Genomic DNA, 19,066 nt, shown 5'->3' on the forward strand with positions numbered 1-19,066 from the left:
TGTGTGTGTGTGTGTGTGTGTGTGTGAGAGAGTCGTGATGCGAGCGTCTAAGTCCGTGTAATACGGTCCGTGTAACTACAATTAAAATACAAGGCAGTAGCGAGCCCACACAGTATAGCGGGCCCCAACACACTGTGACGTCGCCGGCGCATGCTGCTCAACTCTGAAGGCGGACGGTTGTAAGAAGAGAACACATAACACATTGATCATTTCACAACACATCTTTGATCAAACAGAAAGCATTATCAGTCACAATTGTATACATACATGTGTATTTGCTTGTTTTTGGATATTTTTGAGAGGGATTAGCGAGCCGGGTGAGTATCGACAGGGAGTAGTATCGGGCTGACCCCTGTAGGAGTAGGGAGTAACCCCCCTTTACGTTCGTGTTTGGTCAAATCCAGAAATTGTTTCAAACTGTGCAGAGGACTTGTTTGCGTAACTCTTTCTTGCATTCCTAACAAAACCACAAATCGACAAAGATGTAGGCTAACAGACAGACATGAAGTGAGACTTTACCTGAAAACAACTATCTGCACTTCGAAAAAAATGTCTCGGTCTCTGGTTCGTCTGTCTAACGTATTTCTCCATTTGGCACATCATCGCGTTCAAGTTTTGTCGTCTGCTGAATCACTGCCCAGAATGGGAAACTTTTTCACAGCACGAAGAGGTTAGTTTACCAAAACGAGTCTTAAAATATATTTGTTATCTGTTGACTCACGCTTACTCCATCCCAACTCTTAAAACCTGTGACCTATTTCGTTGTTGCTGTTCATGTTATTCGTTTTTTTTGTGTTTTTTTTTTCTATTTAACAAAGTAAATTCTATCCTCACTTCAGTCTCTGTCTCTCATACATACCCAGTTGTTTATTTTACTCCCTCTCCTTCAATCCTTGATATGACTTGGCTAGAAATATCTGAGATAGAATTCAAGGTTGTTGTCTTTTTGTGTCGGTTTTGTAATTCGATCTTATTTCTTATTAAGTTATTTCATTTAATTTTTTTTAAATAGATAGAGTAGAAGAATTTAAGCCATAAAAGAAGAAATAGCCCATTCTGTTGTTTTGTGAAAAAGTTAATGCACTTCAGATTGATCTTAATGAAAAATGGTTGTTGACACACACACACACACACACACACACACACACACACACACACACACACACACACACACACACACACACACACACACACACACACACACACAGATGGACTTCCAGACTTAGATGATTTATTCAGATAGGCCATTGCCCCCTTCAGTGAACAAGGAAAAAAACACACTATCAAACAAACAAAGAAACAAAAACAATGTGACCTCACAATTGTCTATATGTCTACAAAAATCAGCAGTACATATTGTCAAATCAAAATTTATGTTCCTTCCCATGTTCTGTTGAAAGATATATTTTCAAAGAGTTTGCTGAACGTTTAACAGTTAGGTCATTCGTGGATGAAAGTAACAAAGTCAGATTCATTATTGTGGGGAAGTTCAAGAACACAGCTGATCAAGAAATCAGTTTTTTTCTTAAGTCATGAAGAGGTGGGCATCCCAAAACCCTGTATGCTTCATCTTGGGTCACAGAGTTACACAAATGACATTAGTAATTTTGAGTTACATCAGTTCTATAGATATATCATCTTAAATGTACTGCAGTGTCGGACATACCACATCAAAATCTTCACAGATCCTCTAAATAATAGAGGGGAGGTAACCTACTTCCAGGAGGTTATCGGCCGTTGCTACTTTCGTTTTCTCTGCACTGGCGGGTATTAGTTTGCACTGGATAGGAATCGGACTCCCTGCTGGAATCAGCACTAGCAGGTCACGGTAAATATGTTAGATAAACGTAATTTTAGGGGGAAAAATTCCTTCTATATCCATTGAAATATATGTCTCAATACTATTTTGAAGTTTTGAATATATTATAGAAGAAAAAATTATCACTGTTTTGAATGTGGTCATCTTCTTCTTCTTCTTCTTCCGTAGAGCGACCACAATCAACACTCTGATTCTTATGTCGCTGTTATGAAAGGGGGGCCTACCAGTCAGCGCTTAAAAAAAATTGCATTGCCAGTCTTGTTGCCACCAAGACACCCCACATAGTCTTTTGGGGTCTCCTCTCACAAGATCCCTCCACATACATTGTCAGTCTTGCTGCCACCAAGACACACCATTTGGTCATAACTCAGTGAAGTCCCCTCTCACAGGATCCACTCATTTTTTATCTTTCTTCCTTTCATTCCACATTCCACTCTTGCCATTGCAATTAATAACTCTCCACTTAAAACTTTTCAAAAAGCTACCAGTATTTTCAGCTCCTTGATTGTCCCAGAAGAAGCAAACCCATACTGACAAGTGAAACATTTCATGTCCATGTAATGTATGTTTACCATTACAATCAAGACTATGCTATGTTTAATACAATTTAAAAGGTAGTCTGTCATCTCTCATTTGAGTCAGTTTTACAATATATACATTTTACAAAAGAATTCACAAACAAAGTAGATCTCCCAAGCTCATCATAAACCATATTATTTGGAGTAAGATAGTTTACACCAACTTGACCAAGAAATCTTATGAATGCGAACAAAGGTATTTTTACTATTGGTAAATCTATGTTAAGTCCCCATATTTCAGCACCATATTCAACAACTGGTAGCACCCGTGAATCAGTTTTGTGAACAGTTATACAGAGTTGTTTTCAAATTTTTACAAAATGCTTTGGGCCCAACACTCAGTTTTTATCACAGATTGACATAAGCTTACAGTTGGGCCAACAGCTGAGTGAGAGTTGCAACTTGTATGATCAATGGTTTCTCCATTGCAATGGGAAGTCATTTATTTATACACAGTATACAGCTTAATGAGTTAATCTTTTGTGAAGAAATATGACTCAAACTTGGAGGCAAGATTGCACTGGCTCATGGTGCTGCAGCCTTGGGGGCTAGTTGGCCTTTGGGAACCATCCCACTTCAGACTATCCTGAAACCCTCATGGCTGAGAGAGTGGGGATGTTACTTGGGCAAGACACTCTCCACTGTTATCAAATTCTAACCCAGATAGTTGGGACAGAAGTTACTTCCTCTGTTGTTCTGATGGTCATAGTCTTACAAGACTTGACAATCATACATACCCTAAGTTGATTTCTTTGCCCTTGAAACTAAATTGTGACATGTAAATTTAAAGCTTAGTTTTGTTGTTTTGTAGAATCTGGGGTATTTATATGCATTTACAATCAACAGTTTTCAGTCACCATTGTACTATCTTTCATGAGCTTCAAAAAACAACAAAAAACAAAACAAAAAAACAAACAAACAAACAAACAAACTTACAAAATAAACATTATATTACTTTTCCCCATATTTACTTTCAGTTGAAGTTTCTGAGCTGCGCATTATTGACTGTCAAACTGAGTCTGTAGTCCATTGGCAGTATTAGATAACAACACAGTATTGTCTGCAAAAATCAGAATGAATAATTCCACACGGCATTCAGAAAAAACAGAACCATGTTTACCATTTCTGATAATAGTGCATTCCAGAGGAGAGTGGGAGAGAGAGATAGAGAGATAGATAAATGAAATTAAAGGAAAATTTCATTCAGTATAGCTGCTATGAGCCACAGCCCTTCTGAAGGGGATTGAAATACAACTTTTATCCAACATTTACAACAAGCAAAAAAATGAAGTGTAAGCAATAATGAGTTAGCAACTTCTTCAGATCACAATTAAAACATTCAGAAACATTTATATTGTTCTTTAACTGTGTTAGCACTCTTTTTAAAGGCTTTATGTAGATACATGTCTTAAAGATCAGTGGTGATGTTGACAGCTCTGGTGAAGTTGATTTATCAGTTAGCTGATGTAGGATTACAAGTTCTTTGGGACAGGCAGAATTCACTTAGAAATAATAATCAGAAAATAGGATTTACAAAACTCACAGTAGAAATATGCACACATTTTCATTTCTTTCTTTCCATTACATAATCAATATCAACTTATTCTGGCATCTGACAAGGATTACAGGCTCTATAATATTCATACATGATCTTGTGCATGCATATGTTACACAGATGTGGAGTGATGGCCTGGAGGTAACGCGTCCGCCTGGGAAGCGAGAGAATCTGAGCTCGCTGGTTCGAATCACGGCTCAGCCGCCGATATTTTCTCCTCCTCCACTAGACTTTGAGTGGTGGTCTGGACGCTAGTCATTTGGATGAGACAATAAACTGAGGTCCCGTGTGCAGTATGAACTTAGTGCATGTAAAAGAACCCATGGCAACAGAAGGGTTGTTCCTGGCAAAATTCTGTAGAAAAATCCACATCGATAGGAATAACAAATAAAACTGCACACAGGAAAAAATTTTTTAAAAATGGGTGGCGCTGTAGTGTAGCGACACGCTCTCACTGGGGAGAGCAGCCCGAATTTCACACAGAGAAATCTGTTGTGATAAAAAGAAGTACAAATACAAATACAAATAGGGGGTTTAGGCACACATTATATCAGCATTATCCTGGTGTTGAACAGCATTTAGTTAATTCACAACAATTAAGAACATTTACTCTACAGTCATGTTATGAACTTAAGATTTGTAACATGAATGAAAAATGAATATTTCAATTTTGCTCGCATTATTTAATTACTTGGATTTCTGTGTAGTCTGACCTCAATGACTCTGTTGTATGATCAACCATTGTATCTGCAATCCCATTTTTCCAGAAAACTATGGCAGTGGTGCCAGTACAAGTGACACACCAGCTGATCAGCCACCTCCAGATAATGATTTTCGTAAAATGTCGGATGCTGAGTGGAGACTAAAACTTACCAAAGAACAGTTCGCAGTCTGCAGACAGAAAGGAACTGAACCGGTTGGTAAAACATGAATAAGATATGTAAATCAGACTTGGGGATTTATCATGCTATAATATCACATAAAGTTCTGACCTGTTTGATGAAATTGGTGCATATGACACTAGCTGTCTCTGTCTCTCTATCAATTGCTATTGTTTTTGTTGTTATTGATGAATCAGAGGCTCTCTCTCTCTCCCTCTTTTTCTTCTTCACTGAAGTGTGTGTGTGTGTGTGTGTGTGTGTGTGTGTGTGTGTGTGTGTGTGCTGAATGACTTTTTCAGTGGCAGACAAATCCCCTCACTACAATCTAATCATTTTTTTCCAGGCCTTCACAGGGGAGTATGTATACAACAAGCAAGAAGGGATGTATAATTGTGTTGCTTGTGGAGCGCCTCTATTTCAGTGAGTCTCTTAAGTAAATCTGTTCACCTACTGTTTTGTTTTTTTGTTTGTTTGGCTAGTTGATTAACATTTTCCATTACTATTTTTTTTTCTTTCTTCTTCTTTCTTTTAAATGAGATTTTGGATCTTTTAAGTCAGTTGTACACCAGAAAGTCTACAGTTTTTGGAAGTGATATTTTGAAAACTGACATAGACACACATTCCGGTATATGAATGCATATGCACATAAGCATTTAATTTTGTATGCATCTACAGACACTCAGATTACGAGAAGGCCTTCGACAGCATAGACCGCGAAACCCTCTGGAAGCTGCTACGTCACTATGGAGTGCCAGTCAAGCTGGTCAACTTGATCAAGAATTCTTATGAGGGAATGAGGTGCCGGGTGGTCCATGGAGGACAGCTCACAGACAGCTTTGAGGTGAAGACTGGAGTCAGGCAAGGCTGTCTCCTGTCACCTTTCCTCTTCCTCCTGGCAATCGACTGGACCATGAAAACATCAACAGCGGACAGAAGAAACGGAATCCAGTGGACACTACTTGACCAACTAGATGACCTGGACTTCGTAGATGACCTGGCCCTGCTTTCCCACAGTCACCAGCAAATGCAGGACAAGACAACAGAGTTGGCAGCCACCTCATCACAAGTCGGCCTCAACATCCACAAGGGCAAGACCAAGATCCTTAAGATCAACACAGCAAGAGAGGACCCAGTCACAGTGCACGGGAGCAAGCTGGAAGAGGTAGAGACCTTCACGTACTTGGGCAGCATCATCGACAAGCAGGGTGGCACAGACGCAGATGTCAGAGCAAGAATCGGCAAAGCGAGGGCAGCATACTTGCAACTGAAGAACATCTGGAGCTCCAAGGTGTTGTTGATTAGCACGAAGATCAGGCTGTTCAACTCCAACGTCAAGTCAGTCCTTTTGTATGGAGCAGAGACATGGAGGACAACAAAGACCACCACCAGGAAAGTGCAGACCTTCATCAACAGCTGCCTGAGAATGATCCTCCAGATACGCTGGCCCGACAATGTCAGCAACGCAGACCTGTGGCAGCGTACCAACCAGCTGCCAGCTGAAGATGAGATTCGGCACAGAAGATGGAGATGGATCGGGCACACCCTGAGGAAGCCAGACAGTAACATCACCAGGCAGGCACTGAAATGGAATCCCCAGGGCAAACAGAAGGCCAAGAAACACCTGGTGACGTGACCTCGAGGCAGACACCAAGAAGATGGGGCACACCTGGAGACAATCAGAAAGGGCAGCCCAGGACAGAGGACTCTGGCGGACTGTTGTGAGCGGCCTATGCTCCAGGGGGAGTGATGGGCATAACTGAACTGACAGACACTCACACACACATACGAACTCTTACACTTGCACACACACACACACACACACACACACACACTCATGGGTGTACACATATATGCATGCATACACACCATGCTTACACATGCATACACACTCACACACACTTATACATGTTCATGCACATACATGTACATACACATAACCCTCCCCCCCTCACACACACACACACAAAAACACGTACACACACACACAAACACACACGCACTAACATAATCATGTGTGTGCGCACACGCATGTGCACACAAACACACACTTACATACGCACACTCATACACAAGCACATACACTTGCATGCACACACACTCATGCATGCATCTATACTCACCATGCACACACACATGCATACACAGACACACACACACACGCATACACACACACGCACGCGCGTGCGCACACACATTATTTATTTATCTATGTACTTGTGTCCTATAAATCTTAAGGTTTCATTACATTAAAATTTATTTTGCATTCTATTCTATTCACACACATACACACACATACTTGCACACTTATACATGCACATACACACACACACACACACACACACACGCATTCATTCACCCTCTCACACACACACACACACACATGCACACGCATTCTCGCATTCTTGCTCACATTGCTTTACTTCCGAAAACTGAGACAGTTTACCTGGAAAGTTCAAGCATTATCCTGTGCTTTCACCTTTTTCTTCTTTTCAGGTCAAAAACCAAGTATGACTCCGGCTCAGGGTGGCCCTCATTTTATGAGCAGTACAAGCGAGAAGATAGCAGGCAGGCAGTGACCACGAAGGCTGACCACACCCTGGGCATGTCCAGGACAGAAGTTCTGTGTGCACAGGTAAAAAACACCTCAGACATTGCAGCTCAGTGACTGGCATCAGTAGGTTTCATTGGATGTGGTATTGATATTTGCTTTGATTCTCCCACTCCAGTTGTCCATGACTGTGACTGCACATTCACTGTGACTCCATGTTCCATGTGACTGCACATTCACTGTGACTCCATGTTCCATGTGACTGCACATTCACTGTGACTCCATGTTCCATGTGACTGCACATTCACTATGACTCGACATTCACTGTCACAACACATACAAAGTGACTCAAAATGCACTGAGTCCATATTCATTGTGACTCCATATTTATTGTGACTCCTCCACATTCACTTTGACTCCATGCTTACTGTCACACCACATTCACTGTCACACCACATTCACATTACATGACATTACTGCCAGACCACATTCACTTTCTTTTTTTTTTCTTTTTTTTTCTTTTTTCTTTTTTGTGGCCTCGGTTGCATGCAGGTCATGGAGCACCAGAACGTGGTGGTTTTTTTTCGTTTTTTTTTTTCTTTTCTTTTTCTTTTGGTGCTTTCACACGCCTTCTTCATTGGCCAAAAAAACCCATAAACCTTTTTTTTTTCCTTCTGTTTTCTTTCGTTTTTTTTTTCTTCTTTCTATATAACATGTCAGTTTTCGATTAATACATGTAAATACATCTAAATGTATTCAAAGTAGTATTTTTCAGAATACACTAAGTTCTTTGTCTGAATATTCAGTTTTCATGGACAATTTCAGTGAATATTTTAACAGTATACATGTGTTTTCAGTTGTCTGTGATTTAGTTTGCTCTGATGTGAGTGTGTGGATTCTGTATGTGAGATAATCATCGAAATCATCTTAGTATAATACATATACGTCGAAAAACATGCAATTAGATCAACATTAATTATTGGAGGAAGAAAAAAAAAAAGGAGAAGAAGAAGAAACAAAAAGGAAAGTTGACGCTTGGACAGGAGGCAGGTTCCTCCCTCCACCGAAACGACGCACAGTGATTGTTCTTCTGCCGGACGCATTCATCAAGGACGCTCACCACATCATCCTCAGGACAACTCGTCGTATAACACATGAAAGTAAATGACATACTTGACATTATACAATGCGCATTGTCGACATTTTACATATACTCATTCGGCCAGTCCGTGAAATAAATACAAGTATTTAGCAATAATGATACAAATGAAAGATACGAAAGTGAATATGTGAAAGGTGTTTGCGTACAGTGTGTGTGTGTGTGTGTGTGTGATCTTTTTTTTTTTTTTTTTTACATTTAATAACATGGATTCAGTTGACTTCTGAGGCCTAGCTCTCTTTCAAAAATGCATTGTATAGAGAGGGAGGACTCTTTTTTTGAAAATGCTTATACACATTTTGCTTACAATGATTATGTAATTGATGTATTTGTAATTTCCAAGCAGGCGTTCTGATTTGTTAATACCAAAAAGTATATCAGTTATTGAAAGTTTCAATCTAAGATCTGTTTTTAAATTGATCAATTTTTCTGTATAACACCAAAAGCTGCTTACAAGTGGACATTCAAAGAAAAAGTGTTCAATGTAATCGACTGTGTCTGGACAATAAGAACATTTATTATTTTCTTTTACTTTCATTTTACAAAGAAAAATATTTGTTGGATAAATGTTGTGTAGAATTTTCCATTGAAGAACTTTTAATCGTACTTCTTTTGTTACATCATTGGCTCTTGACCATACTGACTTATCAAAATGTATGCCAAATTTTCTTAACCAAAGTTTTTCCGCAATTGGAGTTACTATTTCTTTATTTTCAAGTAATATATTCTTAATAATTCTAGGTTTTGTGTTATACTTGCTAACCTCACATACATTGGATTCTGTATTTTTTCCCCTTTCTGTATCCACTGAATCCATGTTTTGGGGAGAGAATGGATAAGAAGATTATATTCAAGCATCAGGTTTGCTTTGTTCTGTCCAATTTGTGTTTGTATTTCTTCTAAAGTAAGTATTCTGTTTTCACTTGCATGAATTACATCTTTAATCAGTTCTATCCCATTTGCTTGCCATATTTGAAAAGATAACGTTTTGTTTTTGTATGTGATCAAAGAGTTGTTGAATAGCATCTGATTCTGGAAGTTGCTGCTGTTTATTATATTGTGTGTTGCTAAAGATTTGTTTTCTAAAAAGGTAGTTACTATACTCCGCCAGAACACATTATCAGTTCTATCTAAACCCTTGACGTCTCTTATTTTACAGTTGATATGGAAAACCCTGTTATATTTTGCAAGTTTTGCAACATGCCATTTTGGTATTAAGCACCAGTTTTGCTCTTCATTTACTTCATGAAGTTTTCCTGCCCACTGTAAATTAAAGCATTTTTGTAAAGTAATCATATTTATCATTTTAAGGCCCCCAGCATTGTATTCAGCTTCCATGACTTTCCGTTTTACCTTTTCAAATGCCTTTCTATTGCTTTGTTTTTTCTGCCATAGAAACCTGTAAAAAGTGGTGTTCATTTTGCATAGAATACAGTGTGGAAGACCAATGGACTTCATTACGTAAATTAACTGACTAATTAAAAAAGTCTTTATAACTACTACTTTACCTTGAATACTGAGATCACGTTTACTCCATTCCTTTATCGATGTATTAATATGGTCTATTCTTTGTGTCCAATTATCTGCAATTTCCTGCGCCATCTTATCTGCTTGAAAATAAATACCTAAGATTTTAATTTTACTGACTAAAGTAAATGGAAGAACTTCATTTCCGTTATGCTGACCAATCCTCATTGCCTTCGTTTTTTCTATGTTCAATTTCAAGCCAGAGAATCTTTCGAATGCCGTAAATATTTCTAAAGCTTTCATCATGTCTTCTCTGTTTCTAAGGAACAAAGTAGTATCATCAGCCATTTGTTTGATTTTCAAGTGAGTTGGATTAGCGTTACCAGAACATGAGGGTATTTTAATGCCCACATTCACTCTCACTGTGACTCCATATTCACTGACACCACATTCATATTCACTGACACCACATTCATATTCACTGACACCACATTCATATTCACTGACACCACATTCATATTCACTGACACCACATTCACTATGACTCCAGATTCACTGCCACATCATGTTACTGCCACACCACATTCACAGTAACACCACATTCACTGTCACACCACAGTCAATCTCAGTCACTGTCACACCACATTCACTGTCACTATCACCCCCCTCTGTCACACTACATTCACTGTCACACCATATTCACTGTGACTCCAGACTCACTGTCACACCACATTCACTGTGACTCCAGACTCACTGTCACACCACATTCACTGTGACTCCAGACTCACTGTCACACCACATTCACTGTGACTCCAGACTCACTGTCACACCATATTCACTGTGACTCCAGACTCACTGTCTCACCATATTCACTGTGACTCCAGACTCACTGTCACACCACATTCACTGTGACTCCAGACTCACTGTCACACCATATTCACTGTGACTCCAGACTCACTGTCACACCACATTCACTGTGACTCCAGACTCACTGTCACACCACATTCACTGTCACACCACATTCACTGTGATTCCACATTCACTGTGATTCCACATTCACTGTCACACTACATTGATTATCAAACATTATTGATTGTGATACCACATTCACTGTGACTCCACATTCACTGTCACACCTGCTCCAATTTTCACTTTGATGACTTCTGTCTTCCATTGTTGTTGTTGTTTTTTATTGCTTTATTTTGTTATGCCCACTCCCGTTCATTTTGTGCTGTTTTACAGTGTGCTGTTTTTCAATTTCATTTAAAATAGGTCAAAGGCAATTGCCTTGGCTTTGCCTTGCCTTGGTCCCTTAGCTCCATGGGGAACCATCGGGGCACAACAATGCTGACTCGTGCACTAGCCTTCACCATTCTGGACAATTGCGTGTGAGTGATTATGTCTCAGCAAATGTCAGCCCTGTCCACTCCAATATTGTCAGACCATTTTTCCTTCAGCTGCCTGTTCTTCCCTTCCTGTGTACTGTTCCTTGGAGGATGGCTTTGGCAAGGCTGTTTGATCTTGTGGTATGACCATACCATTTCAGTTTCCATTTCTTCACTATGGCCAGTACGTCGTTGTGTGGTCCTAAATGTTAGGTGATGGTCTGGGCAAACTTGCTTGTTGGTGATGTGTTTGAGATTTGAGATGCCCAAGATCTTTTGATAGCATCTCATTTCCACAGCTTGGATTTTCTTTTGCAGTTTCAGTTTTGATGTGAAAGTCCATGTCTTGCAAGCATACAAAAATGTGGAAAGTACCAATGCATGCATGAGTCTGACTTTGTGACTGATAGTGATTCTCCTGTCTTTCCGTATGGGCTTCAGTGATTCTCCTGTCTTTCCATATGGGCTTCAGGTTTGCCATTGCTACAGGTGTGTGAGCAACTCTTATTGAGCAGCTCTTGAAAGAATCTCTGGTTTGGAGCCCTCATCATTAATTATGGCACCCAGATATTTGAAATGCTGGACAGTCTCAAGTTTCTGTCTGTGAAACTTTATGTCCATTGTAATGGTGTTGCTGTTATTGGACATTAGATTGGTTTTCTCAGCACTTATCTCAATCTCATATTTTGCTGAGGCCTTATCAAGCTTTTTTTACCAAGGTGGCAAGTTCTTATTCTCCACCTGCCAAGCCATTAATATCGTCTGCAAACTTGAGGCTTGTAATGATCCTTCCTCAATGATTCTTCCACTAATACTTATAGTGTGAGTATGATCTCCATGGAAGGTGTAAAATAGGGTTGGAGAGAGTAAGCATCCCTGGCAGACCCCGACTAAAATGTGAAACCATTTCCCTATAGTTCCCTGGACTAGTACAGCGCTGGTTGACCTGGCATATAGCTATTGGATGATGTTGATCAACTTCTGGTCAGTATTGAACTTTTTAATTGTGGCCCAAAGTGCCTTATGCCAGACTCTGTCAAATGCTTTTTTGAAGTTGACACACATGTGATAGAATTTCCTCTGGTGTTGGAGATGTTTTTCACATAGAAACTGTAGGTTGAAAATCTGTTCTGTGGTGCTGGCCCTGGTGAAATCATGCCTGTTCCTCTGCAATGATCTTGTCTGCTTGAAGCTTTAGTCTGTTCAGTATTACTTCAAGCATGACTTTGCTGGAGTGTCTGATAAGACTGTTTGTGCAGTAATTTTAACATTGTTGGAGGTTGCATTTTTCGGGTAGAGTTATAATCAGCAATTGTGACCATGAAGATGGCCATTCACCAGTCCTCCAGATTTGGTTGCAGATGACAGTAAGCACATCAATCACTGAGTCTCCTCCATTCTTCAAAAGCTCAGCTGGGATGTTGGTTACTCCTGCAGCCTTTCCGCATTTCAGTGATCTTATCACAGACTCTACTTCCTCACGGAGAATTTGAAAGTCATCCATGTTTGTTGGTTCCTGGCAAATTACAATGCTTGGATCACCTTGGTTCAGGAAGTTGTATTGTTCGGAGTAGTACTCAGTCCATCTGTTTTTGATTTCCTCTTCTTCAGTGAGACAGTTGCTGTCTTTGTCTTGGATTGTACTTACTTAGCTCTGTTTCTGTTTGGTGAGGTCTTTGCCAAGTTGGAATGCCTTTTTGGCATTGTTACTGGCAAGTGAAGTTTCAATCTCTTCGCATTGTTCTTCCATTGATATGTTTCAGTGTGATTCCCACCTGGGCCATGTGTTTCCTGATGGACCAGCCCCTACAGGCATGAGGTACTGTGTCAACAGCGTGGCCCTCACGTTCACACCTGGACAGGAAGGAAAGATGTAATGCACATGTACTTTGGTAGGGAGGCATTTTGGCCATTGCAGAAAGCCAGGTAAACTCAGAAGAAAAATAAACAAGAGGCAAAGCCTTCAAGACTCACTTGTGTTTTGCCCTTTATCCAGTAAAGGTGAAAAAAATTGTTGAAATATGTTCTGTATGAAATATGATATACGAAATAAGCTTGGCAGAAAAAAAGGAGGAAAAAAAGGAGGAAAAAAAAAGTGGGATCGAACTATGCATGTTCAGTTTCAAAGCAAGCAGACTAATCCCCAATGCTGCAGCGCATCTGACGTCATTTGACTAAATTTGATATTTAAATCAATCTCGTTGTTTTCTTCTTGGTGTGATGAATAGATGTTATTGGATTGGACGTAATAATGCTGTTTAAATCATGTTTTTTGTGTGTTTTATTATATCTTGATTACACTTTTATTTTGGCAGTAAAGGAGATGTTACCATCGCTTCAAGCACATCGCAACACTTGGTAGATCTCTAGATCTGCACGAACCAGTCCACAACAGGCTGAAAGAAAGGATCGATTCAGTTTATCTTTTATGTTCATTCCAGTTAAATCAGTGTCCTCTTTAGAATATTTATATGCAGTAAACACATCAATGGTGTAGTTAGTATCACTATATATGTTCTGTCCAAAATTTGTATTTCTTTCCTTTTAGTTATGAACAAGAAAAACAAGGTCTTGTCTTCTTCTTAACCAAACACAACCCACCTTCTAGCAAGTCAGTGGGAAGCGGTTTTTAGAATTTTCAGATTTTGGAACAAATCTCTATGATCTCTATGAAATAAACCGTTAATGATCCGGAAATACAGCTAAATTCGGGAGATTTACAACCTGTTATCGGTATGACACTGAAGATTTTTTTCACACTATGTTTATGCCAAATTTAGTATTGGCAGACAAAGTATTTCCAGAGAAAATGGCAGTAAGTTTACCATGGACACACACACACACACACACACACACACACACACACACACACACAACCAAACACCAGCTTATAACTTAGACTCATTTTGTTTACACAAGTGAGTCAATAAAAAGAGGTGCTTAGTTGCACCTGCAGAAAGCCATGAATACTCGGACAAAAAAAGTGTAAATTTTGGTGTGTATGTCACATTTAGATACACACACTTAATGTGTTTGCACCAAAGGCAGATTAGTGATTATCATGAAATTTAAAAAAAAATCAAAGATTAATATTTTTGTTGGAAGAATTATGACACTCTTCTTATAACTGAAATTAATCCTGAGATACTTCAAAATTTACCTGAGATGTTGAACTCTACAGCTTCTTTCTTCACAAAGTCTTTGGAGGAGAAATGGAAGGGGGAAAAAAAGAGATGAGATTGTACATGAGCTTACACACTTGTGAACACTGTGAAGAAACAGGACTGGACTGACCCCCCACAGACATGGGGCAGCAGGACAGCAGGGACAGGCCTCAAGACAGCATCTGCTTTGTAAAGAGGAAATGTTTCTTCCTTGTTAATTGTTGTGGCCAAGAAGTTGAACTTACCAGTATCTATTCAACATGTGTTTATTTTTGCCAGTGTAGGGCTGAGAGAAAAGTAGATGGTTTTGATGATCTCCAGGACTTTCTCAAGGCCTGGCCTGCATATTGGGTTTATGCTGTCAGGCATCTGCTTCCTTTTTTTATTTTAAAGCAGGTGTGGTGTAGCATGTTTTGATCAGTCTGCACTCTGTGACATCTTCTTGAAACCAAACTTCAGCTCTAGACTGTCCCTTGTGACAGTGCTTCAGCCTGCAGGGATTGTCTTGTCATCAGGTATAGCAATGATGCAATGTGGTAGAAAAAAACAAACATTGTCAACATTTGTGATTTTTGCCATTGACTTTATAGTGGATGAGGACAGTTCTGTTTAAGGAAAGAAAAAATTGGTATGGGGTATTATTTTATGTATTATTTTCAGAAGTATTGCATCTGATCATGGTTTTTTTTTCCCCAACTGATTCAGGTCCTCCTTTCTTATCACCATCATTTTCTTAAAAAATATACATACAGTTTAATTGCTGCTTCTCTCTGCTTGAATTTTGGTTCAGCTGTGAGTATATCACAATGTTGTCAGATCAAATTTGAAAATCAAGTGCTCTACTGAAGTTAGTTTTGGGAAAGTTTTTTTTTAGGATCAAGTGAAATAAGCTACAGCTATCCATTAAAGATTAAAAATTTTGCTGGTTAAGTTTTGGACAGATGTTCAGGATCAAATGAAATATTCTAGAATTATCCATATAAAGACAAATGATTTTACTTGTTAAGTTTTTGGACACTCGTTCAGAATCAAGTAAAATATGCCAGAATCATCCATGAAAATGATGGATTTTGCTGAAGGTAAGTTTTGGGACAGAATCATCCATGAAAATGATGGATTTTGCTGAAGGTAAGTTTTGGGACAGAATCATCCATGAAAATGATGGATTTTGCTGAAGGTAAGTTTTGGGACAGTTGTGCAGGATCAAGTGAAATAACTATAATCATCCATGTAAAGATAATGGATTTCGCTGAAGACAAGTTTTTTTTGACAATTGTTTATGATCAAATGAAATAAGGAAGAATTATCTAAGTTAGGATTAAGGGTTTTGCCGATGGCAAGTATGAGGACAATTGTTGATCAGGATCAAGTAAAAAAAAACACACCAAAAAAACAAAAAATACCAAAAAAACACCCCAACTTTCTGGTTGACCTTTTCTGCTCTGTGTGTGTGTGTGTTTTTGTTTTTTTCATACATGTATTTGTCTTGATTTATTCGACAGAATACAGGCAGTCATCTGTTGTTTATGTTTGGCAGAAAGTTGGTTTGATATCAGAGCATTTCTAAGGCTTTTACTTCTTTAAAAACTTGAGGAAGTGATTACTGGTGGCGCTTTTGCCTTCCCCGCTGTTTGTCATGATGGGCGCAGTAACCGAATGGTTAAAGTGTTGGACTTTCAATCTGAGGGTCCCGGATTCAAATCTCAGTGACGGTGCCTAGTGGGTAAAGGGTGGAGATTTTTATGATCTCCCAGGTCAACATATGTGTAGACCTGCTAGTGCCTGAACCCCCATCGTGTGTATACGCACGCAGAAGATCAAATATGCACATCAAAGATCCCATAATCCATGTCAGCGTTTGGTGGATTATGGAAACAAGAACATACCCAACATGCACACCCCCGAAAATGGAGTATGGCTGCCTACATGGCAGGGTAAAAAACAAACAAAAAAAACCTAGCCCCCCCAAAAAAAAACCCCAGTCATAAAATGTTACATGTCTGTCTGAATGTGTATGTGTGCATGCCTGAAATCTGACTAAATGACACAGGAAACGAATGATGAGCACCCAGTGGCAGCCGTCAGTCGGCTCTACCCAGGTAGACAGCCTATTGTGCAAATGACTCTGTGTTTGAAAAGCGCTTAGAGCTTGCTTGGTCTCTGACCAAGGATAGGCGCTATATAAGTATCCATATCAATCAAAAATCAGTCAATGATCACTAAACTGAAGGCAGAGCAAGCAGATGTAGCAGGAAAAAAGGACAACATTTTCATTCTGTGCACCTTATTAGTTTCCTTGTGATTTGTTGGCTGGTAACACAATTTGGGACATATTTGTTTTCTCCTTTTCCTATATCTAACTGTTGTGATGATATTCATTATGAATCTTGATGATGATTGATTGATTAAAACATTTAAAAACAATTCATTGAAGACTTTGAAATGAGATGAGATTACATTACCATTTAATGCAAGCTGATGTGAAGACCAGGGCTGGGTTGCAGAAATGATCTCAGCAGTGCAAAGTTTTCTTAGTTTCAATAATTATTCCATAGACTTAGGACAATTCTTAATGCAAAGCAAATTTAGCACTGCTAGGATTGTTTGTTTGCTCCAGCTCTGTTCTTGTGTGACTCATGCATGATATATAATATAATTTGAATAAGATTGCATGTACACCCTCTTTGGCAGTGAAAATCAGGCACTACCATGAACACAAAAGAATGCTGGAGGAAACTTTTTTTGTTGTTGTAAAAAGGGTTGGAAAGGAATGAGAGAGGGGTTAGAGAATGGGATATTGGACCAATTGATTTTGCACTCACTTACATCCTCTCTCTCTCTCTCCTCATACCAGTAGCAGGGTCACATGGTGTGGTTTTTATAGTGTTTACTATTACCCCAAATAAACATGTATAAGTACACTTAAGCAGATTTAAGCAACACACAACCCTACACAAAGCACACCCTACACAAAGCAGCACACATTGCCTACTTTAAGCAGCACACACTAAGCAGTTCACCCAAACCTAAAGCAGCACACAGCCCGTCAAGGATTTCCCTGCACCTCACATCAGTCAGTCAGCCAGGGAAGGGGACAGGGTTGGGATGATGTAGGTGACACTGATGGCACACTAAAACACCCATCCCCCGGCGGCTTTTGAACGCAATGTCCTCATAGCTGCTGGCCACATACTGACCAGTCCCGTCATCAGTTAACACTAATGGGGAGATTGATTCACTTACCCCAAAATTAGCAGAATATAAATTCTGTCACCATACATTCTCCAGTATATGTCACCATTAACAATACAATCAACTACAAAAATTGCAACATGTCAGGAAAAGAAATACTCAAATAAATGATATACAATCAACAAAATGCAATACATGAATAACCATAACCCCCAAAGCATGAAAGATTAAAACTGGAACAGATACACAACCCAAAAATCAATATAATAGTTACAGTTGACATGGATCAGCAACCACAAGCTTTGGAATGGAGGGGGGAAAAAACAACATGGCATGACATACACAATTCTCCTCATCCAGATAATCCCCTAGCAGGCTACAGCTACAATCTTAGCCCATGCTGGATGGTTTGCATCAACCCTGCTGCTAATCTTAGCCCTATAGGTTGACTCTGACAGTTTCCCACATCTACTCATGTCAGTCTGAGCTAGCATCCTAGCGCCTGCACATGAATCATGCACCCCAGGCTTCGGATGAGACCTGGTGCCAGTCTCAAACAAACCAGTGAACACTGGTTTGTGTGACCATCTGGGAAACTTGACTGCATCCTGGCAGTTTCCATCATCTGTGCCCTTCCTTGTGGCACAAGTACCAAGAATACCTGGATCAGGTGGCAAGGGCAGCAGCACCCATTCACCCTGGCAAGGATCAACCTCACAATCACCTATCGTCCAGACTGGAGTCTTTTCATTCGGACCCTAATCCTGCTTCCTGAGACTATTGTGGACGTCTCTTTTCTTCTCATTACGGGATACCTGGTGCCTTTTGTGGGAATCCTTCTCAACCCTGTATGGGGAGATCTCATTCCCCACTACTGGCTAACCTTTTCCTTTCTTGACTTTTCTCCCTTTCTTTTTCCTTCCTAAAGCCCTGTTCTACAATCTACAATCTCATCTCTCTGACTGACTAACCCCTGAATTACCCCCTGCAAGGACCTAACATTTTCTTCCAACAACAACAATTTGTCTCCCAACTGTGCTGTCTCTTCCCTGGTCTGTTGCTGTAATTGGTCCTCCTCCAGCTCTCGCTGCAGCATCAGGGCTTCATCCCTCGCCTGGATGAAGGTGGTCTGAGGCTCCCACCTCACTACCCAGCGCAGCTCCCTTTTCAGCAAGGGGGTTCTGGATGCCACTGATGAAGTGGTCCCTCAGCATCTCAGCCGTGAGGGCCCTAGTGCTTTCATCTGAATGATCCTCTCCATGCTGCACAGAGCATGGGAGAAGTCCATGATGGATTCCTCCGACTGCTGCTTCCTGCT

At 39.8% G+C, this 19,066-nt stretch overlaps 1 protein-coding gene across 1 annotated transcript; it reads left to right on the forward strand.

Annotated features, from left to right (window-relative positions):
* The first annotated feature begins 412 nt into the window (after positions 1-412).
* LOC143290396 (peptide methionine sulfoxide reductase MsrB-like) lies at positions 413-16,980 on the forward strand. The gene is made up of 5 exons (XM_076599794.1): positions 413-670; positions 4,720-4,868; positions 5,177-5,253; positions 7,327-7,465; positions 13,156-16,980. Exons 1-5 carry the CDS (start codon positions 550-552, stop codon positions 13,267-13,269), a joined length of 600 nt encoding a protein of 199 aa, XP_076455909.1. The 5' UTR covers positions 413-549; the 3' UTR covers positions 13,270-16,980.
* Positions 16,981-19,066: the final 2,086 nt, after the last annotated feature.

The sequence above is a fragment of the Babylonia areolata genome, chromosome 15 (assembly GCF_041734735.1).
Source record: "Babylonia areolata isolate BAREFJ2019XMU chromosome 15, ASM4173473v1, whole genome shotgun sequence".
Lineage (NCBI taxonomy): Eukaryota > Metazoa > Mollusca > Gastropoda > Neogastropoda > Buccinidae > Babylonia > Babylonia areolata.

Coding starts and splice junctions, on each gene's coding strand:
- LOC143290396 (XM_076599794.1), top strand. CDS start 550: ATGTCTCGGTCTCTGGTTCGTCTGTCTAACGTATTTCTCCATTTGGCA. Junction 5,254..7,326: donor TGTGGAGCGCCTCTATTTCA/GTGAGTCTCTTA, acceptor TCTTCTTTTCAG/GTCAAAAACCAAGTATGACT. Junction 7,466..13,155: donor CAGAAGTTCTGTGTGCACAG/GTAAAAAACACC, acceptor GATATGTTTCAG/TGTGATTCCCACCTGGGCCA.